Below are 26061 nucleotides of genomic sequence, written 5' to 3' on the forward strand. Positions count from 1 at the left end.
AAAATATTTAGGGGTCTGCATTTCTGAAGATCTAAATCCGGATCAAAAGTTCTATCAAGAATGGAGTAATCAAGAGCAGTTTTTGGAAAGATGAGGAAAATTCTAACCAAAGACTCAAACTGCAAATTCGATATGGTATGGTAAAATGTTGTATCTACTCTATTCTTCAAATGACGGAGTGTTTTTGAAAATACCATGAACAGTTCATATATTAAAAAACGTAATGGTGTTGCACAGTATAGAAAGTGACAGAGAACTTTTCATCGTCATTAAGAGGACAGCAAATTTGGGCACACACTTAGAAATGATGAAAGCCGAAGATAGAGATGAATTTGCAATGGTTATCGCCAATCTTGAATAGTGGACTCGACACTAAAAGAAAACTTAAGTATTATCGAATTGAGTCAATTGCAGTGAATAAAACTATGGTTTAATATAACTGCCAGAAAATTGAACATGTTAATTTCCCCAAAAAAGACAAAATGCATGGTTACAACATCACATTCAATAAGATGTAAATTGGAACTGGAGGGTCAGATAATAGAACAAGTGATGAAGTTTAAATATCTAGACATCACACTATCTGGCTATGGAAAGCTCGAAACAGAAGTGGAAGATCAAGTAAATAGAGCAAACAGAGCCGCATGTTGCCTGAATGACACAATATAGAGAAATAAAAGTATCGGAAAATACATTAAAGGCAGAATTTACGAAACAGTCATCAGACCAATAATGACATACGCTGCAGAAACACGAACTGATACCGAAAGGACAAAAAGATTGCTCGAAACAGCGGAGATGAGAAGCTTTCGAAAAATGGATATTAAGACACTGTGGGACAAAGCTAGAAGTACAGATATACGACGGAGATGCAAGGTGAAGTACATTAATAACTGGGTAAGGAACAGAAGAGTAGAATGGAATGACCACATAAGCTGAATAACAACAAATGGAGTAGTAAGGACAGCGAGAAACGGTTCACCAAAAGAAAGAATCAGTGGGAAGACCACGAAAACGATGGAACTACAACTTACTGGAGGCACACTGAAAAAACAGACAAAACTGCCATATCTATACAAAACGAAGAACAAGAAAACTGTGGTTTATTACCAAAAAGATAAACGAATGTCAAGATATATAGATCTGAAATGTTTTGATTATAATTTCAATATATTTAGGTATTTGCATACTATACCTTTACCTCTTATAGAATTAGCACTTTTCCTGTCATCCCGATCATCAATTTGTGGTGGAGGAGTGGTAGAATCAGCACTCGATACCTTATCAGTCCTTCCTAACTCTCTACTTTCGCCAGTGCTCCAACTGCAGCTATCACCTGTACCGAATAACTCGGGAAACGAGTCCATTTTATTCTAACCTCGAACGTTCGACCCGACGTTTCGTCACTTTGTTGTTCTTCCTCACTCGCGACACTATCACAAAAATCTGCACGCCTGCGTGCAGTAGAGCGCATGGCCGAAGGTTGCCGAACCTCCGGTTGCAGAATGATTTCGATTTCAATAGTAAGAAAAGTTAATTTGATAAACAGTTTTTAAGTTTATTTTAGAAAATTTGAATTTTTTAAAAGTCTACTAATAAAACTGGTTTCGTTTTCAACGTCTACTTCCATTTTAAACCTGCAAATTTGAAAAAAAAAATGTATGTCTATTCTTTCAGAATACATATTTTTTGTAAATTAAGACAGCTGTTTCAAAGTTGTCTTAATAAAGCCATAGAAGCATGGTCATATTAGTATTATTATAAATATTTTCAAAATACTAGCTGGTGACTTAAATCAAATATGTCACTTGAATCAATTAAATAATAAACTACTGAGGCCTACTACTAATAATAATAATAGACCAAGTGAACGGTATGTTACCATTGAACCGTGAACCATTCAGGATCAGGTTATACCAACCAGAAATTACCTGAAATATATCATCAAAGACCCTCATGTTCAAAACGACAGATGCCGATATGGATGTCAAGCCCAAGAAACCATCCAACATCTTACAGGGGGCTGCTAGGCATTTGCTGCAACTGAGTACAAGGAACGGCATAACACAGTAGGAAAAATCCTTCATCAGGAGATAGCTATCAAGCTGGGACTTCTCCAAACCGACCATCTCCCATATTATCAATACGTCCCTGAGAGTATGCTTGAGGATGGCAACTACAAGCTATACTGGGACCGCACTGTGCTCACAGACCAAACAGTGGCGCATAATAGACCAGATCTCGTATTAGTCAATAAATTAACGAGACAAACAACCCTCATCGATGTGAAGATTCCTAACAACAATAATCTACGTACTAAATTTACTGAAAAGATCGCCAAGTACAGAGATCTGGAAATTCAAATACGGAGACAATGGAGAATGCAAAGTACCCAGACGATACCGATTATTATGTCTACTACTGGAGTCATTCCGAAGACCCTCCTCGAAAGCATAAAAAAGCTGGGTCTTAATGAACATCTTTATAAGACCATGCAGAAAGCAGTACTACTCGCAACGGCCAGATGTGTACGAAAATTTTTGGGAGATACGCCTACATACCAAGTCACCTAGGGCTCGATAACATGGAAAGAGTCCCAACAGAGCTCAATCCTTTTGATACCGTAGGTATCTGGGATGAGTCAATTTTTCCCCTTAGAGGGAGTGTGAGCCGTATGGCTAAATCTGGATGACCAAGTGAACCGTATGTCAAACTACTAAAAAATATGAACTGGAATCAAAACGCCAGAATTAAGATCGAAGGTTCCACGTCCGCAAAAGTATAAATCTGAAAAGGAGTTCGACAAGGATCAGTTTTGTCAACGCTGCTATTTAATCTTTATTTCGACTTTTTATTTAAAGAGGCAGTGGAGAATTCCAAGGATGGAGTCAAGGTGAATGGAGTAAATATCAGGTATGCCGATGATACGGTGTTGATTGAGGATTCCGTACTTGGCGTACAAGGGCAGCAGGCGTTTTTTTTTTATGGAAATAAACATTAAGAAAACCAAAGTGATGTCAATCCGAGAAAAACCAAAATGTACCTCAGTTTTGCACAATAGACGGGCGTATTTTAGAACAAGTCAACAAGTTCAAATACCAGGGATGTTGGATCGATAGCAGCCTTAATCCTCATCTAAAAATAAGATAGAGAATCGAACAGGTCAGAAAATCTTTCTATCAAATCAAAACACTGATTTGTGATTTTCGAATAAAACTCGAAATTCGACTACGTGTATCACAATGCTACGTCTGGTTGACTCTTCTCTATGCAGTTGAAACGTGGGCCCTTAAAATATCAACTGTAAAATAAATTAGAGACCTTTGAAATGTAAATCACATTTCACGTTTATCAAAATGATACGTCTGATTGACTATTCTCTATGCAGTTGAATCGTGGAGCCTTAAAACCATCAACCGTAAATAATTTCTCCCTTGAAATGTGGACCTACCAGATAATCCTCAAGATTTCATGTACATCGCATAGCTCAAACGAAGAGGTACTGTCTAGAATAGACAAGGGACGAGAACTTTTCAACACAGTGAAAGTTGGAAAAACATCATACCTAGACCACATACTGAGAAATAATAGGTACTAATATGCTCAACTAATAGTGAAAGGAAAGATTGAGGAAAAGAGATGACTAGGATTGAAAAAACTATCGTGGCAAAGAAACATCTGACAATGGAACGATTTTTGAACGATTGAAGACAGACAAGAGTTTGCAATTGTAGTAGCTAGCATCCATTGAGTAGAGGGCACTTTAAGAAGAAGAAGGATAGGTTCATATGCAGATTTTGCGAAAATGGCATGCTATAAAATTGGCAAAAAAACAAGAAAGCCGTTGGTCCTGACAACATACCTACAGACATGTTAAAGCTCATAAATGAGGAAAACATTGGAAAATTAGTCAAACTTTTCACAATGATGTTTATTCGACTGGTGATTTCCTTGAAGATTGGTTAAAGTCCGAATTCATAACACTGCCAAAAAAACAACGTCCGAAAAACTGTAGCGATTATAGAATGATAAATAAGCCTTATGAGCCACACTTTGAAAATCATTCTACGTATCATCCACAGTAGAATCACAGATAAATGTGAAGAAGACCAGGATGAAACACAATTTGGCTTCAGAAATGGACTGGGAACCAGGGACGCATTCTTTGCACTAAATGTGTTATTGCAGAAATGCCGAGATCAAAGGAAAGACGTCTTTGCTGTATTTATTGACTATGAGAAGGCCTTTGATCGAGTACAACATCACAAATTAATTAAAATATTAAAGGATAAAGGAGTTGATAGTCAAGATGTACGAATCATAGAAAAATTATACTGTCGTCAAACAGCGACAGCTTGCATAAATGGAAAATCAACAGAAATATGCAAAATACAAAGAGGTGTCAGACAGGGTTGTATACTGTCCCCGCTGTTATTCAATTTATATTCAGATATAATATTTAAGAAAGCGCTGCATAATTTGGAATGGGGTGTGAAAGTTAATGGAATTCTGATAAATACAATCAGATATGCAGACGATACAGTTATTTTAAGTGATGATATGAATGGATTTCAACACCTTTTTAATGCCATTGACACAGTGGGAAGAGAGTTTGGCCTAAATATAAGCTGTTCAAAAACAAAATACATGGTATTTAGCCGTTTGGCCCATCACGGTAATATTATATGTTGATGGTCATATAATTCAAAGAGTACCCAGTTTAAATATCTTGGTTGCCATATTACTGAACAACTAGATCCAGATAAAGAGATTCTTCTGTAATGATAACTTGCAACTTCAATTTCGAAAGCGCATGATTAAATGCTACATTTGGTCAGTCCTCTTGTATGGTGTCGAAGCATGGACATTAAAAATATCCACCATTAACCGTTTGGAGGCCTTTGAAATATGGCTGCACAGACGTATACTGAAAATACCATGGACGGCTATGCTGAAAAATGTGGCAGTCCTTAAGAGAGCAAATGCTGCCCGCGAGCTACTTGATAACATCAAATACAGAAAGATGGCCTATTTTGGACACGTAGTAAGGAGAGACCGGTATAATATTCTTCAACCTATTATGATGGGTAAATTCGAAGGACGCAGAGGAATTTGTAGAAAGCAGGCCTCTTGGTTGAAGAATATCAGGGAGTGGACAGGAATAAAGAATTTAGAATAGCTCGAGACAGAGACAGTTTCGCCATGTTAATCGCCAACGTCAAGGGGACTTGATAGGGCACGTTAAGAAGAAGAAGCAGAATTAAACTCTAGGTCCAATATTCTATTGAAAATAAATTTATATCTACGGTAGTTACGGTAATGCAGGAAGGAAGTCGATTTTCATGTATTTGATCGTATCACCCTGTAAAACAAACATTGTTGTGTTGATGAGTGTAGATCGGTCTCCGCCCACACCACACACGGTTCTTCAAGCAATGCAAACAAATCATCCGCCTACTACCGATCATAAATTGTTTCTGGAAAACAAGGTACGTAATGTTTAGATAACAACATGAATTAATCAGATGAGACATGTGAAAATGAAACACGGTAGAGATATATCTGCTAAGCGACATGACAGTCGAAATAAAACTCTCAAATTGGGAAAGGAGTTTCTCCAAAATTCCAGAAGATGACGAGAGCTGAATAGTTTGGAGGTTCATTGGTAAAATCAACACGCACAAATATTTGGATTTCGATCGCGGTCGTTGACCCTGTCACTGACAGAAGCTCTACTCATGGAATTTTAACGGTTGCTGAAATTTTTTAATAAAATGTGATGTTTGGAATAAATAAAAGGCATATAGTCCATATTGTGAGACCGCTGCCGTATGAAAAAATTTCTGATTCGGTTTCTTTACGGATTCCTGTTCAAAAATGTCCCTTCCAAACAAATCAAAAGGGTCCTGGCGACATTTTTGGGCAGCAATTGCTGCAGAAACCAAATCAGAAATTGTTTCATCCTGGAGCGGCCTCAAAACATGGAGTAAAAAAGGAATTAAAATATGATTTAGAAAGATAATTTTGTATAGATGTTATACCATAAAAATTGTAACAATATTGAAATATTAATATTTCAATAATTTCTAATTCGAGTAGTAACTATTCGGTACCTATGGTTAATAAATTAGCTAAACCAATGCAATGATTGCTTAAAAATTGGAAAGCTTACATAGTAGCTTCACAAAGCTAGTCAAAGGTTTATCTATCCAGCAGACAAATATGTATTAGTTTGAAGACACTTAAAAGTTCCAACTAGGCTAAACTTTATTTGAAGGACATTTATTTTACATTAAGTACATATTAGGGTACTTAAATACTCTAATATGTACTGTTGTAAAATTTTATGGGAAAATTTTAGAAAATAAATTTATATCAGAGACCACGAGATCATAGATTTTCATCGCCCTGTATATGACCAAAAATTTTAAATATTATAATTTAGCTAGTAACCAGTGTTTTCGCGGAAAGAGAAATCGTTAAGTGATTTGTTAATGGTTCTTTGAACGGATATACAATTATGTACAAGTATGTACATTTATTTCGCGTGCGAATCGACAATAGGACATTTGTAAATGATTCGTAGAAGGAGAGACAATAAACAAATTTATTAAGTTTAGAATATAAGGTTTTTTGTTTAGCATATTGAAATAACGAAAAGTAATTTGGTATCTCCTAGAATTTAACAAAATGGAAAAGTTGTATACAAAATAAATGGGTTTTTAAGAAATGAAAACATGGATGTAGTGGGTAGACAGGATGTTTGTGATTGGCGGAGAATAATGGATGGAAGGGATGAGAGTGTTGAGTCTGATTTTGGGGAGAGAAACAATGGTCACTGTGTAATTAATATCTGGAGAGGACATTCCAGTTTTTAAAAAGTGAGAAGTCGGTGTAAAGTGGTGAAATTGGTCTTTGCGAGCAGATCGTGGTGAAACGAAATCGTTGACCGAGTTGAGAAGTTAATTTTCCTTGTGTCCGATGGGATTCCTGTGTTTCTGTCTAGAACGAGTAGCCGGTGGGTATCAATTTGCACAAGACGTCGAGCAGAGAGAAAACTGAATAGAGATTTCGAGTGAGTCCCGTTGTTTGTTTGTTGGTGAAGCAGTTTGGACGAGAAGGACCTTTCGCTACATCCTAGGAGCAAGTGTGAGAGAATCGAAGGCTGCGCAATCCAGGAAGAAAAAGTAAAGAAGAAACAAAAAGGTTAGTCAGAATTTTTGTGAAACGGAGAGTTTGTTTTATATCCACACCATATTTGATTATTTTTTGTATTGAGCATTTCTATAGCATAATTTAGTCATTCCAAAATTTAAAGAAGAGATAAGTAATCAATTCAAAAGGAGAAAAGTAAATTTTAGTATTTTTGTAGGAATAGTCTAACGAATTATTTAAATAAAATTTTTGTTAAAACAAAGGAGATATCAGAATTAAAGCTTAATTTATTAGATGAGAAAAAGTTGCAACAGAATTAAATTTTAGTATAATTTTTAAATCTTATATTTATGGTATATTGGATAAATAAAAAATATTTATAACATTTATATGACATCGAGTGTGTTTAATTTCCCTGTTTTGTCCCTGGATGAAGTAAGCAACTAGAGATACTAGAAGCCACAAACCTAAGGTAATGCATTAAAATTAAAATAGTCCTGAGAATAAAATTTATTAGAGAATTCTATTTAATTTTTGGTTGTGTTTTACATAAGTAATAATTAAAATAATTAAGTAATTAATCAAAACAAGAATTTGCTGATCAATCTTATAAAAGGAGAGAAATACAGAGCTTAACAGTGCCTACTTCTGGAGTCTCTGCAGACTCTCATAAAAAGGGATTTAAAGATGACAACAATAACACATGTAAAGGGCTTATCAGAAAAATTGAAAAGGATAGGAAACAAGTACAACATAACAACACACAAGAAAGATCCAAAAACTGCATCTATAAACTACCCTGTGAATGCAACAATTTCAACATGGGAGAAACTACAAGACCACTAGGTGTCAGTAAATAAGCATGAAATATGCATCAAGAAGAGACTTCGAGAAATCTTATGGCAGCACAACACTTCGCTATGTGTTATTTCTTATGCGCCTTATTCGGCCGCATAGGACAAAGTGTGGAGGGTTCATTCGGCTATTCGCACGCATAACGCATAAGCACGAATAGCAAATACGCCTATCCGTCCAGGTGTCAGTTTTTGACATACATACTTCAAAGGACAAATATTTGGGCGCACACAGCGTAGCCGCATAACAAATAACACAAAACAAAGTGTGGTGCCGGAATTACATATTATGGTTTTTTTATTACAAAAATACGCTTACATCATTCAAGATTTCTGACGTCAGAACCACACAGCGTTGCCAAAACATTAGAATAGTCAACAAATATGAGTTGTTTTCTAATGGTCAAGTTGACATTTGTTGGAACAAACAAACAACAGGGGCATTCTGGCAAAAAATCCAGCACATCCAGAAATGTCGCAAACATTATTTATTTAAAAATAATCAAATAATAATACAAATAACACCCACTGGAGAAATGACAAACAGATTAAAACAATTGATTGGGGGTTGCATTCTCGGCCATAAAAAATGGCAAAAAAGTAGGTAAAAAGGCATTTTTTTACATGGATCGATGTTATCGAGCAATGGGGAAATAAATGGAAATGTAAAGCAGGAGTTCAAGCAAGATCTACCTAATCGTAAGTAGCTAGTTGGATGTTTTTGTCAATGGTAAAATTTGCAATGAAACTAATGGGTAACCTATGAGCATGTTAGGAAATTTCTTGGATTCATGGAATCGCTGTGTATCAGCTTACTGGAAAGAGTATGAAATGAACACCAACACCACAGAAGATCTGGAGGGATACCTAAACAAGACATGTTTAACAAAAATATAAATTTCTGCTCTTTATAACTCGAAGAAATTTAGAAAGTAGGTGAACCTTAACGAAAAAACACGATTTTAAGATCACATATCTTTGCTAAATCTGATTCATGAAGAAAATTGAATCTAACAAAAAAATCTTGTGTGCACCTATTATGTGAGTATTGTACCCTCGGAGATCCGTGGAAAAAATTTACACCCAAAATAACAAAATTCAGTTTGGCAACACTGTGTGAATGTTGATAGTAACATATCCTTTTTAAGATAAGCACAACTGTAATTTAGTCCAAACAAATTAATATTTTTTTTGCCAACAAAAATGAGATTTTTCAACCAAACTTTTTTTCAAATATGATGTGCAAAATAATTTTTAATTGGGTTCTTCTAATGGGCTTGCTTTTTTTTTTGTCATTAAAGTAAAAAAAAATAAATTTCACTCATTAAATCATTATTGTCCGGTTATCGTCTTAATTATTTGAAGTGTATTAATATCCGTCGAGTAATTCTGAATGATTAATAGGTTATTAAAACATTTTATCTGTAGCGGCTTCTGGAATATCTTAAAAATATCGAATTGCATTGATAAAATGCGTATATCCAACCGATATTCGCTTCGACCATACCTCATAGTATATCTTAACCCAGGTGGTGACTTATAATATATCTGTATCATCAAATCAGAATAGGCCCAAAACTTTTTAGATAGCAGACAGCGAATCCACTACACATCGCAGCCTAAGGATTTTCGTCAAAGTTCAAATTATAATAATTCATCATTCCACAAGTAATATTCCTACCAAATGATTAATTACAAGTCCGAAAGATTGAACTGCCAGATTTTGGATAGAGTCAATAACCTTTGTATCTAGCTGTGTAATCGATAAGGATTTCGTTTAATTCTGGGCTTTCTTGAAAGTTTTATTATAATACTAAAATTATATGTGATAATTAAAAATTTATTGTTCATTATAATTAGCAGTGGAGGCGGAGAGGGGATATAGAATAAAGAAAGGAAGATAACGGACTTATGACTAATATGAATAATTTCCCAAGATTAAATGACGGTGTTATAGAGAAATTATTTTTTGTATGTTGCACAATATGGCATAAGGTGGTGTTAGAGGTAAATTAGAATGATTTGAAAATAAAAAATAAAAATAAATTTCTGGTATTTGATTATTAATTAGCTAGACTCCAAAGACTTCAATGAACTGATCACTTAGTGAGGATGGATGATGACAGACTGCCGAGAAGAGCTCTAGAAGAGCAAAAGATTAAAAAGTCGAAAGATGGAAGGTAAAAGATGGAAGAGCGAAGTAGCAGCGGATTTGCACAATTTGCTGAACGTATCTGAACTTGAACAAGACCACATATATTGTGAGACGAGAATTATAGGAGGTTAGGCTGAATTTGGGCTGTAGCGCCATTACAAGAAGAATGATTAGACTTTATTTATTGAATACATAATCCACCGATTTTCATATTAGATCACTCTACTTAGTAAAATGATAAATAGAGATGTTAGAGAAGGCGACACAACATCACTAATAAAGGATTTAAGCTGATTTGGATGAATAAATTAATTATTATACTAAAGTTATTGTAGTTTTGCATTTAATTAATTAAGATTCTAACGTCCGCCTCTGGTTATTTATCAAAAAAGTTGACGTTTATCAATTCCCTAGTTGTTTTAATTTTGTTTTTGCAAGTTTTTGCGAAAACGGAAGTCGGAAGACGAAGAAGGGGGCGACCTAAACTCAGATATCTGGACGATATGCAGGAAGATTGAAGTTAAGGTGATGGAGAAGACAGGCACGCGACACCAAAGGATGGAAGAATGTTTTGAGGCAGGCCAAGGCACACAAAGGGCTGCAGAGCCAACTGATGATGATGATAAGAAGAAGCGAATAAAAGCAGATTAACAATAAACGCCGGGAAAACAAAATAGATAGACATAAAAGAATAATATTAAGTACGGAATGGGAAACCTGCGAGTATTTATGTAAATTTTGGTTTGTGAGAGTTTTGTAGTATAATATTATAGTAGTATTTACATTGTTGTCAGGCTTTTCGTTTTTCTGGAAATATAATTAATTTGAATTAAACTTGAAAAAGTGTTGAATACTTTTTAAGTACATACATACTTATATTCTCTATACTTAATTAAATTTACACAGTTATAATGGATCAACGTTTGCAGTAAAGATCAATGGTTACGAACTGTTGCAGTAAAAGATTTATAGACATCAGGACTCAGAAAAACTGTAGAAACTGAAGAAAATTCGCAAAAATCCATAATGATAATTTTCGTGATAATAAATTCCATTCATACAAAGTAAAGTTAGTTCAGAGTTGTTAAACGACGATTTGGATAGACGTATGGAAAAATGTTACTGATACATTCTTTTAAATGGTAAATACTGGTCACGTAACAAACCTCGTTGGATGCATGAATACTGCACCCATAATAAAAATAATGGCCTGAAGTAATAGGCGACAAAATAGAGCCAAATTAACAACAAAGTCTAATTTTTGATTTTAAGAGCATTTGAACGAAGGATCCTGAGAGGAATATTCGGTGGCATCTGTGAAAATGTTGTTTGGAGGAGGAGGTACAACTACGATACAACCGATACAAACAACGGTACGAACTACAACAGATATAAACATAGGTATAATTGGTGGTAAATACGTAGTATCTCTTATAAGAATAGGAAGACTAAGATGGGCAGGACATCTAGCAAGGTCACAGCAAAACAACTCTCCTAGAAGAATCCTTATGTCACAACCTGTGGGAAGTAGAAATAGGGGTAGATCAAAACTCAGATGGAAGGATGGTGTGGATGAGGATGGAAGAAAAATAGGCGCAGCAAACTGGCAACAGTTGGCAATGGATAGGAAGGTAAAGGCTCTTTCATAGTACTGTAGCACCATTGATGATGATGATGAAGAGCATTTGATAGATCTCAAATATGTAAACACCCGTGGGAAAATGAACATAGAGTTCAATGGAAAGATTCAAATATAGTCCTGGATGAAACAGATGGTAAAAAGAGAAAAATCAAAGAAGCGGCTCTCATTATGTTAAATGGGACCAATTGTGTTGCAAATTCATCGGTAGAATGTAATAGGATCTGGTTACTAATATTTAAAGAGGAAATCAATAGAAATAAATTTCTACTATAGTAAGACAATAACAAATCGAGGATACATGGGCACCGACAGCGGAGTGTAAAGAGGTGCAACTTCACCCCTCTGTCCGGAAAGAAAATATACCTGCATGTATAGTAGTTATATATTTTTATATTGGTTAATAGTAGGTATGTGAAGATGCAGATGCACCCCTCTCAAAATAATCCTGGCGGCACCCATGCGAGGATAGATCATTAATTTTTTAAAAACAACATACATATAAAATTGAAATTTGGTGTTAATTTTGAGAGTTAAACAAATGTAACACCAAATACTTATCATGTCGGGATAGTGTTATGAGGTATTCTTTCTTCAATATTTACTATGGGTTCACTAACAAGAGAATTTTACTGTCATCATTGCATTTTTAAGGACAAATCACATGCTATAATTTTTTCTAAATGATATTCTTAAGTTAAAGTTGATTTCATGTAATCCAATGAACTATCTTCCAATAAAGTCGTCCCAAGAACGCACCTCATAAATATTGGCAATATCACTTTATTGTCACCTATTTTAAAATGCATTAATGTTTGAATTGTCAATATATGAATGAGTCAGATAATTTTAGAAGAATTTTTTACCAAGCAATAAAAACAAAATTTGTTTAATTTATTAAGGGGGGAGGGGGTATGGTTTGAAATATTTAATTTTTTTATTATTTCAAATAAAAGTGCATACTTTCAAGAATACTCTCTGAAAATTTCAAAATAATCGGAGTAAAATTACCAGAGATACAGCGTGTTGAATGTTGAATATCTCTACCTTCGACTCGCTTTGCCGCGACTTCGCGCCAGCACGCTTGAGCGTAGTGAGAAACGTTAAACAACTGTTCGAATTCTCTTTTGTAGATTATTCCTCGATTCAAAAAACATATTCTAATGTGCATCACTTTACGATTTGGCAGACAAATAAGAAGATGAAGATGCAGTTGTCGAAACTTTAAACGCATTTTTCTCAAAACTGCTTCTTCAAATGCGGTGGACATTGTAACTGAAAAACTACTAGGCCGATCTACCTGATATTTTGCACATATTTTCTTTAGACATTTCATGAGGTAACAACGGCGAGATATTTTTCTTTTTTTGCTTATTTTTTGTTCAACAATAATAAATCTGTTGATTTTCACAAAATTTTTACCAAAAATTTATTTTTTTTTTTTGATTTCTGAGTGATACCAAAAATTCAAAAATCATTAAAAATAAAAAACTCGACGTTGTGACCTCGTGAAACTCATAAGCTAATAAAATCTTTTTGAATTTTTTGTTTCGTATGATCGAGTGTCGAGTTCTGATGTCCACCGCAAAATCCATTTTTTTGTGAGCAGCCTGTCAAAATTTGTCACCAATGGATTATTTTTCAATATTTTGGATTGAATTTTTTTCTAACGTATTCTTTGATTTGTACTTTTTATGCTTATTTAATTTAAAAATAAAATAATTCTACCATAGCTTCGAAAAAAATTCATAAAAATGCGCTTGATACGTTGATTTCAAACCATACCCCCTCCTTAACGTTTTGAATTTTGGAACGATTTCCCAAGTGGAAATCGGAACGTCAAATAAACTTAATTTCAAAGAAAAATTAAGAACAGAAAACTGGAATAAAGTAATAGCAGCTAGAAAAAATAAATAAAGTAATTCAATATCTTATAAATAAATAAAAGTCTATAAATATGGATAGTTAATATCTTATTAAATAATCAAAACCCTGATACACCGACAGTCATTCTAGAAAAAAAAAAGGAAGACACTAATGAAAACCATGTATTACTTGCATAGTAACAACCATATACACATCTGCTAGGCTACTAATTAACAAGTAAAATAAGAAAATCGTGAAGTTTATAAATTATTGAAGTATTCCAAGTTAATTGCTCAAAAAATGGAAGAGTCAAAATATATAAAATAAAATTGCGACCAAAACTAAAATTTAAACAATTGGAAAAAGTTTTCAAACAACCCTCAATAATCAAAATATAAATACCTTTAAGCAAATTGTGCATAAATAACTTCATAAACTTTGCAATGAACCCGGAAATGTCAAGTTTCTGCATCCACACTATCACGAAAAACCATGTAGGTATCATACATATCACCCGACCTGTACATACGTACGTACACAGTAGAGAATTTTTTTGCCCTTACGTTTTGGAAGTGATCTTTTGGAGGCGCGGTTCACATCGGAGCCAATGAACTTGAGGTTAATAACCGCCGAAAAGTGCCAAACACTGCCGCATTATCAAAAAGAAATCCACTTATCAGCTCCGCGAAAAGAAAGAAGAAACTCTATCGAAAAAGAAAAAGGCACATCACGACCACCTGAATTATTCCCATGTGATTAAAAAAGAATTAAAAGGCAGAAATTACTTATGAGTTGAATGATATCACTAGCCAGTTTATTTTTACTCCGTGGAGTGAATGACCGATTATGAAAACAACGAGGTAGAACTAATTATCTAAATCAAGTATTTACAAAATTTGTTTACACGCAACACTTGAAGATACCTACTACCTGATTATGCAAATATTGCTTTCAAACAATCGCAAATTATTTCAGCCTTATCATTTTTGACCTGTTATGCGGAAGAGATTTCCTTTCTCGAAAAAAAAATAATTATGTAAGAAAATAATTTATTGTATTTACCACACGAGCCTTCAGATTTATTCCTTTTATTTTATACTAAAAACTAATTAAGAATTTGTTAAGAATGTTTATTTATCACTTTCTCACTACCTGTTCGCCACTAAACAACCAAAGTTCTTATTCGTCCACATTGACACTCCCGTTTTTTGATCACCCCTGTTTTCTTCAAAAAAATGTCACCTTCTATGTACAACCACCACATATTTTGGACATTTTTTTAAGAAAAGTCCGTCCTAGCAAATTATCCGTGTATCTTTGAAGTAATACGGGAATGTAGTTGAGGTATGGCAGAGATCTCATGGATCGGTCCTTGTCTAGCGCGTTTGCGTAGCGCCTGGAGTCGGGATGACGTATGTCTCAGCGCCGGTTGGCGTGACGTAGTGATCCCCACTCGCTCGCGGAGTTCGATGACCCCTTCCGTATACAATATGATTATAGACATGGGCGGGTTCGATGGAATTCGATGAAGGGATTTCTTTCGTGATCGTAATTTAACGCTCAATCAGGGGTTTGTTGATTAAAGAGACAAACGTATAATAATTTGCCACATCCAATAAATTCTCTACCTCTACAGTATTTCGTAATAACCTTGACAATTTTCAAGTTTTATTCTGTTTAAAAATATGTACCTACCTTACCTCTCGTGGATCTATTATTTGCTATTAAATGTTGAGTCATTAGAAGATGAAGTATTCTTTTTTAAGTGCCATCTCCGCGGCGGAGGTCGGCAATCATCATAGCTATTAGTATTTTAGAGACTGCTGCTCTGAAAAGTTCATTTGATGTACATCCGTACCACTCTCTCAGGTTGCGCAGCCACGATATTCTGCGTCTCCCTACGCTTCTGTTTCCTTGAATCTTTCCCTGCATAATCAATTGGAGCAAGCTGTATCTCTCTCCACGTGTAACATGTCCGAGCTATTCCAATTTTCTCGTTTTGATGGTATTTAGGATTTCCATTTCTTTATTCATCTTTCTCAGAACCTCTTTGTTTGTGACGTGTTCTGTCCACGATATTTTCACAATTCTTCTGTACACCCACAGCTCGAATGATTCTAGTTTTTTTCATTGATGCAGCATTCAAGGTCCAAGCTTCCATTCCATAAAACAAAGTCGAGAAAACGTAGCACCTACCCAACCTAACTCTCAGCTCCAACTTCAAATCTCTTGTGCAGAGCACTTTTCTCATTTGGTTAAAATTTGCTCTAGCCTTTGCTATTCTGATTTTGATTTCCTGTAAGTAATCTCCTGTAGAGTTGATCATTGTTCGGAGGTATGCATATTGGTCGACTCGTTCGATATTGGATCCGTTTATGAAGAGATTTTCGTTATTTCTTTGAGTTTTCGATATTCTCATAAACTTTGTCTTCCTGACATTCTTGTTAGCCCGTATTCTTGTCCAAACTCTGCTATTCTGGTCACCAGCCTCTGAAGATCCCCAATATTTTCAGCTAAGATGACAGTCTCATCCGCATGCATATCTAATGTTGTTAATGGGAACTCCATTTACCTTTATTCCAGCTGTTTCACCCTCAAGAGTTTTTTTAAGATCTCTTCCGAGTAGGCATTAAAAATAATTGGAGACAACACCCATCCCTGTCTCACTCCACGTCTGATTTCAATTTCCTCTGACAGCTGGTCGTTAACACGTACTTTTGCTAGTTGCTTATAGTATAAATTCGATATAATCCTGAGGTCATTGTAGTCCAGCTTCTTTGATTCCAGGACATGCATTAATTGTTCATGTCGTACTTTGTCGAATGCTTTATTATAGTCAATAAAACACGCATATATATCTCGATTGACGTCCAGGCACCTTTGTATAAATATGTTAAGTGAAAAAAGAGCTTCACGAGTTCCCAGGCCTTTGCGAAAGCCAAATTGCATATCATTAATATCTATGTCCAGTTTATGATATATTCGGTTATGGATGACTTTCAGTAGCAACTTTAGCACATGGAGCATCAAACTAATGGTGCGGTAGTCGCCGCATTCTCTTGCGTTTTTCTTATTAGGGAGGCAAATAAAGATCAACGTCAACCATTCTTTGGGTAATGTGCCTGAGCTATAAATTTTGTTCAAGAGTACGAACTAAAACATCAATATGCTGCTCATCTAGAATTTTTAAAAAGTCGATAGGAAGCATGTCAGGTCCTGGGCTTTTCCTGTTTTTCATTGTTTTTAACGCATGTATTATTTCTTCTTTTGTAATATCTGGACCTATTTCTCCTGAAGTAAGTTCTAGGTGTTCCAGGTACCCTCTTTCATCATCGAACAGTTCATCGATGTATTCTGCCCAACGTTATACTTTCTCATAGGTCTCTGTTATAGCAACCCCGTGTCTATCCAGAAGTGCACCAGTGAGATTTTGTTTTCTTAGTCCTAGAAGTTCCCTAGAATCCCCTAGAATCCCCTTAGTCCTTTTCTTAGTCTTAGAAGATGAAGTAGCAGGCATAAAAATAAATGGCCTACCCATATGTGAAATTAGATACGCTGATGACACTATGCTTATAGCAGAAAATATTACAGATCTATTTTAGATAAGGTTGTTGCAACGAGCGAAGAATTTGGTCTGTCACTAAACATAAAGAAAACAAAATTCATGGTTATATCAAAGAAAAATATTAGAAACATCAATCTACACGTAAATAATAAGACGATAGAACGAGTTCAGAATTATAACTACCTATTTAGGGATAACCATTAATGAAACAAACGATTATACTAAAGAAATCAGAGTTAGAATAGAAAAGACTAGAAGTGCATTCAATAATATAAAACAAATATTATGTAGTAGAGACCTCAGCCTATATCTTAGAAAACGAGTACTAAAATGTTATGTATTTTCTGTTCTTTTGTATGGTGTGGAGACATGGACTCTTAATAAACAATGTCTCAACAGGTTGCAAGCATTTGAAATGTGGACATATCGAAGAATGCTGAGAATCTCCTGGACAGACAGAATAACCAATCTTGTTCTTCATGTACCATGTCCTTTCAGAATGTTGGTTACCATCATAGCTATCCTAATTTTATTCACTGCCACCCTAAATAGCATGCTTGTATCAACACCATACTAATCTCGCAAGTTCTTCAACCATGAGGTTCTTCTTCGTCCTGGGCCTAGTTTGCCTGCTATTTTTCCTTGCATAATATTTTGTAGCAACCTTTATTTGGGACCTCTCATTACATGTCCGAAGTACTCCAGCTTTCTCTGCTTGATGCTTTTTATGGTCTCAGTAGTCTTGCTGAGCATGTAGCAGCGAAGTAGGCGGATCCTCAATGCCAATTTTAGGTCTCTGTTACATAACACCTTGGACATCCTTCTAAAAGCGGCTCTAGCCTGCTCTATCCTAGATCTAATTTCGCCGTGACTTTCTGCGTTACAATTTAGTTGCTGTCCAAGGTAAACGATTTTATCAACTTGCTCAAGTTTGGTATTATTTACATATATAGAAGGTTTTATATGCTGCTGTTTACTTATTACGAGTATTTTGGTTTTCCGTATATTCAGATCCAGACCTGCCTCCCTACAACTCTCAACGACACTATCAAGTAGTATTTGCAGATCTTCTTGACTAGAAGGTAGGAGTACTGTATCGTCCGCATATCGCAAATTATTGATGACTTCACCGTTCACAAGTATTCACAAACGTTGAAAAGCAGTGGTGACAAGAGGCATCCCTGCCGTACTCCTCTTTTAATATTAAGAGCCTGTGGTTCCACACCATCTACTAAAACTGATGTTGTTTGATTCCAATATAAATTTGCAATTATTCGAACATCTCTGCCGTCCAAGCCTATGTCTTTTAGAGCTTCGATCAATATAGAGTGCTTAACACGATCAAATGCCTTTTGGGAGTCAATAAAACAACAGTATATGTCTACAGATATATCTCGACATCTTTGAGCAAGTACGTTCATTCCAAACAATGCCTCTCTCGTTCCAAACCCGTTACGAAAACCAAACTGTGTGTCATCCAGGTATTCCTCGCATTTATTGTAGATACGACCCTGTATTTATTACCTTTAGAAAAATTTTCAATAAATGGTTTAACAAACTGATGGTTCTATAATCAGCACAGGTTTTGCTGTTGTCTTCTTAGGTAGAGCTATAAACAGTGAATTAGATCAGCCATTAGGAAGTTGTCCGCTGGTATAAATGGTATTGAAAAACGAAGTTATAGCCTCTAAAACATTGCTATCATTTATAAGCTTGTATATTCCAGTTGGAATTTTATCAGGGCCAGTCGCTCTGCCATCTTTTGATGATTATATGACTTTTATTACCTCAGAGCGTGTTATTAGGGGTCCGTCGCAGTTAGTAATATCGGGTGGTAAACTACTCCTATCGTCTTCGAATGGGTTCGTAACGTGGAATAACCAATGAAGAAGTACTAAGAAGAATAGAGAAGAGCAGAGAGATACTGTAATCAATCAAAATAAGAAAACTGCCATACTTGGGTCATATAACACGTGGTGACAGATATGAGCTCCTAAAATTATTAATGCAGGAAAAGATTCAAGGAAGGCGCGTAGGTAGAAGAAAAATGTCCTGGCTGAGAAATCTCAGAGAATGGTTTGGATCCAGCTCAACTGAACTCTTTCGGGCTGTAGTGTCAAAAGTTAGAATAGCAATGATGATTGCCAACCTTCGTCGCGGAGATGGCACGTAAAGAAGAAGTTGAGTCCTTGCAATTTTTCTATTTTTAATTACTCTACCACTCAACTACTCTTTTAAAAGATAATCAATAGAAGGAAAATACCAGTAGGTATTCATGTCAATAACATATCGAGATTACATAATTTATATTTTAAAATAATATACATATAAAATCAGAGTTTGGTGTTAATATTGAGAGTACAAATAAATGTAAGACCAAATACTTAGATGTCGAGATAGTATCATGAGGTCTTTCCCTCATCATTTACTATGGAATGCAGTAGCGGGTTTAGAAATTTGCCTTGGGGGGGAGGGGGGAAACTTCCAATAAAATACCAATCAAAACAAATAAAAAGAAAAACTCAACATATATAAAAGACATCATAAATAATAACTTACATGCATCAAGCTCCCTTAATTTTCCTAACCACCGAATTTATTGGGTTAAATTTGTCTATCTATGGTTTAAGTTTAATGTCAACTAATAGTTTTTTCTGTAATTCTGGACCTTCTTGGGGGAAATTTCCCCCACGTAGATCCGTCACTGATGGGATCACTAACAGGAGAATTTTACTGATATCATAGTATGTCAATTTTACAAATCACATGCTGTGATTTTTCTGACGGGGTATTCTGAAGTTAAAGTTGATTCCATGTAATCGAAAAAACTATTTTCTACTGAATGAACTATGACCTATGAAATATGCTACAACACCGCTTAAACTGACGGAACCAGAAATGCGCGTAAACCACCTTTCTAAGGACAAAAAATCGGTGACATCCCAAGACTTTGTCGACAATAGGTACTCTCTCTCTTTCTCCCTATAGCGCTACAGCCTAGGGCCCTGGCCTCCACCAGCATCCGCTTCCAAGTATCTCTGTCCTTGGCTGCTCTCCTTCAGTTATTCACCTTCAATGTCTCTTTAGTATCGGTCCACACCTCGTCTGTCCATATCTTCCTTAGTCTTCCTAATGGCCGACGTCCCATCATAATTCCACTACTACGTTCTACTAGGTGTTCTGTCATTATCCATTCTTACAAGGTGACCTTCCCAGCGCAATCTTTTCATTTTTGAATAATTTGCTATAGAGGGTTAATATTGACACAACTCGTGGTTGACTTTATTCTCTACATATCATTGTTGCAGGTGGGTCCGAAGATCCTTCTCCATATCTTTCTTCCAAAATTACATATTGATAAGTTGTATTGTATTTTGTGCCATGATCAATGTTTCTACGGCATATGTTACTATTGGTGGTATGATAGTTTTATATATTTTGAACTTTACTTCCCTACGGATGTTTTTGGATCCAATCCAAATACCTGCGACAGAGAGAAGTATGCTTTGATAGCCAGCATTATCCGTTTCCGTATATCCTCGTCCTTGCTGTCGTCCTCAGTTATCGGTAAGCCCAGGTATGTGAGCTGTTTTACTACTTCAATATTAGCGTCCTCTATTGTAAAATTCTGCAAGTTCTGCAAGTTTTGCAAGTTGCAATAGAGAGTCAAACAATATTGGTTGGTATCAGGAAAAATGTTCCCTGAAACAGAAGGTTCATTACTCTCCATTCAGGATCAGGTTATACCAACCAAAAATTACCTGAAATATATCATCAAAGACCCTTAGCCCTCAGGTCCAAAACGACAAATGTCGATATGGATGTCAAGTTCAAGAAACCAGCCAACATCTTACCAGGGGCTGCCAGGCATTTGCTGCAACTGAATATATGGAACGGCATGATTTAGTAGGAAAGATCCTTCATCAGCTCTCAAATCTCAAAGCTCTTAAACTGGGACTTCCTTAAACAAACCATCTCGCATATTATCAATACGTTCCTGAGAGTATGCTTGAGAATGACAACTACAAGCTATACTGTGACCACTTAGTTCACAGACCAAAGAGTACCACATAAAAACCAGATCACACACTAGTTAATATATTAACGAGACAAACAACACTAATTGATGTATCGACACCTCTAACAACAATAATCTACGTATTAAATACACTAAAAAGATCGCCAGGTACAGAGATTTTGAAATTCAATTACGAAGACAATGGAGAATGCAAAGTACCCAGACAATACCTATTATTATCTCTACTAGTGGAATCATTCCGAAGAACCTCCTAGAAAACATAAAAAAAGTTGGCTCTAAATGAACATAAGACCATGCAGAAAGCCGTACTACTCTCTACGTCCTGATATACATAAATGTTCGTATATACGAACATTTTTGGGAGATACTCCAGCATACCAAGTCACCTAGGGCTCAATAACTAATAACACAGAAAGAGTCCCACTAGGGCTCAATCGTTTTGATACCATAGGCATCTAGGATGAGTGAATTTTTGAAAAAAACTTTTTTGGATAAAGCCTTTCACATTCTTTGAACCAACTTCGTAGTCAGGCAAAAAGTAATAAAATCCTACTTTATGTAGGTATACAGATTATTATCATACAAAAATAGTTATTATAGTTTTAAATTATATTTCTTCTGAGGAACCCGATGCTACTGTGAAACCTAGTTGCCTACCTTCTGTAGAAGCATTGTTTAAAAAGCAGTAGTTTTTAATGATTGGTGGAGGTTAAGAACGTTGTGATTTATGTGATATGTTAATTAAATAAAAAACTCATTTAAATAATAGAAAAAAAGAATATCTTTATTGACTAAAACGGAAACATCAAAATCGTTTACGACCAAAGCTCTGGTCACTTTTTCAACATCTATTATTATAAAATAGACGCGTTAAAATTAAACATGTAATCTGTAGTTTATTCAACTTTTCCTCGTTTGAAAATTCTCGTAATTACTGAAATTATATCCATTTTAGTTGCATTAACAATAGCGTTTTTGCTGACGTCAATTCCATGTTCATCAAATGGACACATGTTTTAATCAGCCAGGACCATTATCTCTCGGGTGTCGAATAATTTAAATACTTTTCAAAATTATATAATCAATATTAATTATTTTTATATTAGCAAATGACAATTTGCACAAGAAACGTTTAGGATTGGAACGTCCATTTAGTTTCTTACATTTTATTAGAATGTTTCCATAGCGAATTTTTAAACTAAATTACTTACAATACAATTTTGAGTTCTTGCATCTTCTTCTTCTTAAAGTGCTCTCTCCTCAATCGAGGTTGGCTAATACAATTTCAAACTTTTCTCTATCTCCAACTGTTCAAAATTTAGCCTTATCCATTGTCGGATGTTTCTTAGCCACGATAGTCTTTTCCTACCTAGTCCTCTCTTTTCTATCATCTTTCCTTTCACTATTAGTTGAGCATATTGGTATATATGGCATCAAGTTATTTTAGAAAATCTTAATCTTAATCTTATGACAAAGTCATTTGTATTTGAATGGTGTGGACAAGTTTCCGGCACAAGTGTGTTTATGTTTTATTGGCACTGGTTTAAGCAACCAACTGGCCAGTCAATGTGTTTTGAATTCTCTCTTTTACAAAATATATGCTTAGTATCTAAATTTAAAACTATTAGTACTACTAAGTTTTTTTTTACTCTGTTTTTTTTATTTTTTTTTTTAATATATTTTGTAACATTTTTTTTATTACATTTTTTATTTTTTTTTAGTTTTTTTTTTAGTTTTTTTTATATGTATTTTTTGTATATTTTTTTATCGCGCTAAGACCTAAACTCGATTCAACCTCGCGGAGGTTAGATCTTAGTAACTTTTTATTTTATTTAATTATTATTTTTTTTTATTTTTTTTTCTTTTTTTTTCTTTTTTTCTCAGAGCTTTAATTTTAAACAATTAACATGGTTGTACAAAATTTTATAAACATCTAGATTGTTTGATTGTAAAAGGTATATAAGATTAAAAGGAAATTGTACATTATCTTGAACTAGATTGGCAAAAAAGTTTGATATTTCAATAAAATGTAGCAATTAATAAATTAATAAATTCCGGCACAAGTAGCAATTAATAAATTTTAATCTATTGTCCAATTATTATACCTGCTATTCAGTATGTTAAATCTCACAACTGAGGGAAGCCATTCAAATACAAATGACTTTGTAGTATGATTAAGATTAAGGTTTTCTAAAATAACTTGATGCCAAGTATACTTATTATTTCTCCGTATGTGGCCTAGGTATGATGTTTTTCTAACTTTCACTTTGTTGAACAGTTGTCGTTCCTTACCTATTCTACGTAGCATTTTTTTGTTTGATGTTTGCGATGTCCATGAAATTTTGAGTATTCTCCAGTAGATCCACATTTCAAAGGCCTCCAATTTATTTACGGTTGATGTTTTGAAGGCCCACGTCTCAACTACATAGAGAAGAGTGGAACAGACGTAGCAATTTATTAAACGCAGTCGAATTTCGAGTTTTATTTAAGATTCACATAGCAGTCTTTTTGATTTTTTCGAAAGATTTTTTTTCGAAAGAAAGATCTTATTTCTAGATAAGGATTTAGGCTGCTATCGATTCAACATCTCAAGTACTTAAATCTGTGGACCTGTCCTAAAATGACCCTTTTTATTTTGCAAGGTTGAGGTACATTTTGGTTTTTTTCGGATGGTCCTGTCGATGAGTCGTTGTAGATACAGGTCGAGATCCGTAATCAACACCGTATCATCGGGGTATTTGATGCTGTTGATATTTACACCATTCACCTTGACTCCAACCTTGGAATCCTTCAGTACCTCTTTAAATAGACAATCGGAGTAAAGAATAAATAGCGGATGTGACAGAACACATCCCTATATAACTCCACTCCTAATTTCTACTGGTGCGGACGTGGAACCTTCGATTCTAACTCTAGCGTTTTGGTTCCAGTACAAGTTTTTTAGTAGTTTAATGTATTTCCCATCTAAACCGACTTCTTACAAACGTTCTAATAGTATTTGTGTCTTACTCAATCAAATGCTTTTTCGAAGTCTATAAAGCATATAAATGAGTTCTTGCAGAGTCTTTTATTTGTCTAAATCATAATATGAATATCCTATAACTCGATGTACATTTTAATACATCGTTTTTATTTACTACATGAAGATCGAACTCTGTTGCTCCTATTTTTCATTGAGTAATCGCTCCATAGTCCAGTCACCAGAGATTTGATCTCTAAAAACGAGACGAACAATCTGAATTTTGCTGAGATTGACAATTTTGGAAACCAAAAAAGATGCAAAAAGTTTGCCACTCCTACCCTCGGGCATCCCCCCAAGAAACGGAAACATCGATTTACCAAGAGTCTGTACGCCGTAGAAAAAAGTTTTTGGATCTTGCTGGAAAAGAAGTCCGTAACTATAAATCTGATAAATAACTACACTCACCGACACAAAATTCCGCCACCCAAAATTTTTGATAAGTTTGACAATCTATAACTTTATTATTTGTGCCCCGATTTTCAAGATTCTTGCATCAGTTTGTAGGTACATGTTTGCATGTTGTTTGTTATTATTCCAGTAACAATTTTTTTTTGCTTAGATGGCATTATACGGGGGTGAATGGAAGCGTTGTATTTTCTCTTAACTTTAAAAAATTCTGTGGAAAAATTGGAGGGCTGATTTTGTTTCATACTCCTTTTGTATTATCCTGGAGGTCAGTGGCGTAACTAACGCCAATGCAACCAATGCGATGCATTGGAGCGCAGGCCTTAGGGGGGGCGCAAAAAACTGATATTCGGGAAAATGAGTCTATGAATAGGGGTGCACAGGGAATACTTGCATTGGGGCGCATGCAAACTAGTTATGCTACTGCTGGAGGTATTACTAAGGTTTTGTTTTTTGAATTATCCGAATATCTCTTTTCTTGTAAGAGCTGTAAATAAAAACACGGCTTTAAAGGTTTATTTCATTAAAAATATCAAACGCACTAAAATTAACAAAACAAAACAAAATTAACAACAAAACAAAACAAGAGATCTGGGCTGCATGTGGGCCATTCTAATTTTATCAATCCAACCTCTATTTTATGAGTAAATCAGTGTTTTTATTTACAAAAAATGGTACAGCTCTTACAAGAAGAGAGATATTCGGATAATTCAAAAAAAAATTTAGTGATACCTCCGGGATAATATGACAGGACTATGAAACAAAATCAGCTATTCCCATTTTTCCACAGAATTTTTTAAAGTTAGGAGAAGATACAACGCTTCCATTCAACCCTGTATGATGCCATGCAAGCAAAATTTTTCTGTTACCGGAATAATACTAAACAATACCATGTACCTACAAACTAGTGCAAGAATCTTGAAAATCGGAGCACAAATAATAAAATTATAAATTGTCAAACTTAATCAAAAATTTTGGATGTCGGAATTTTATGCCGGTGAGTGTATTATAAAAACTGAATTAACTGACTTCATTTGCGACAAAATGCAAACATTGCACACGAAAGCTGCACTCTTCACGTTTAAAGGGCATTTTGATTTTGATCGATAGGACACTCTGATCGATCAAATTAGATCGAACTTTTAGCGTCGAGATGATACACATTTTAGAACTAAAGAATTGATTTATTGACAGAATCGCGCGAATATTGATCAAAATCGCCGGCCGCTTCAAGCATTGTTTCTGAGAGGACGGTTCGTTCTACACAAAAACTGCTAATAAACATTTTTGTTTAGAATTATCTCAGCTACATTTCTTGTTGAAAACGTTTTCTTTTACGGCGTACAATTCTTGGCAAATCG

The 26061-nt window shown here is 35.0% G+C and overlaps 1 protein-coding gene across 8 annotated transcripts in view; it reads right to left on the reverse strand.

Moving 5' to 3' along the window:
- LOC114345421 (probable nuclear hormone receptor HR3) overlaps positions 1-26061 on the reverse strand; it is a 411567-nt gene that overhangs the window by 52862 nt on the left and 332644 nt on the right. The window contains exons 1-2 of one of the 8 annotated variants that reach the window (XM_050643409.1): positions 14732-15046; positions 1202-1637 (exon numbers count right to left, since the gene is read on the reverse strand). The exons of 3 other annotated variants lie outside the window; for them this stretch is intronic. In XM_050643409.1, coding sequence (XP_050499366.1) covers positions 1202-1367 — 166 coding nt within the window. In that variant the 5' untranslated portion in view covers positions 1368-1637; positions 14732-15046. Of the gene's footprint in view, positions 1-1201; positions 1638-14071; positions 15047-26061 lie in introns of those variants that run through there. 4 more of the 8 variants (XM_028296256.2, XM_050643410.1, XM_050643411.1 and 1 more) reach the window with 4 other exon arrangements.

The sequence above is a fragment of the Diabrotica virgifera genome, chromosome 2 (assembly GCF_917563875.1).
Source record: "Diabrotica virgifera virgifera chromosome 2, PGI_DIABVI_V3a".
Lineage (NCBI taxonomy): Eukaryota > Metazoa > Arthropoda > Insecta > Coleoptera > Chrysomelidae > Diabrotica > Diabrotica virgifera.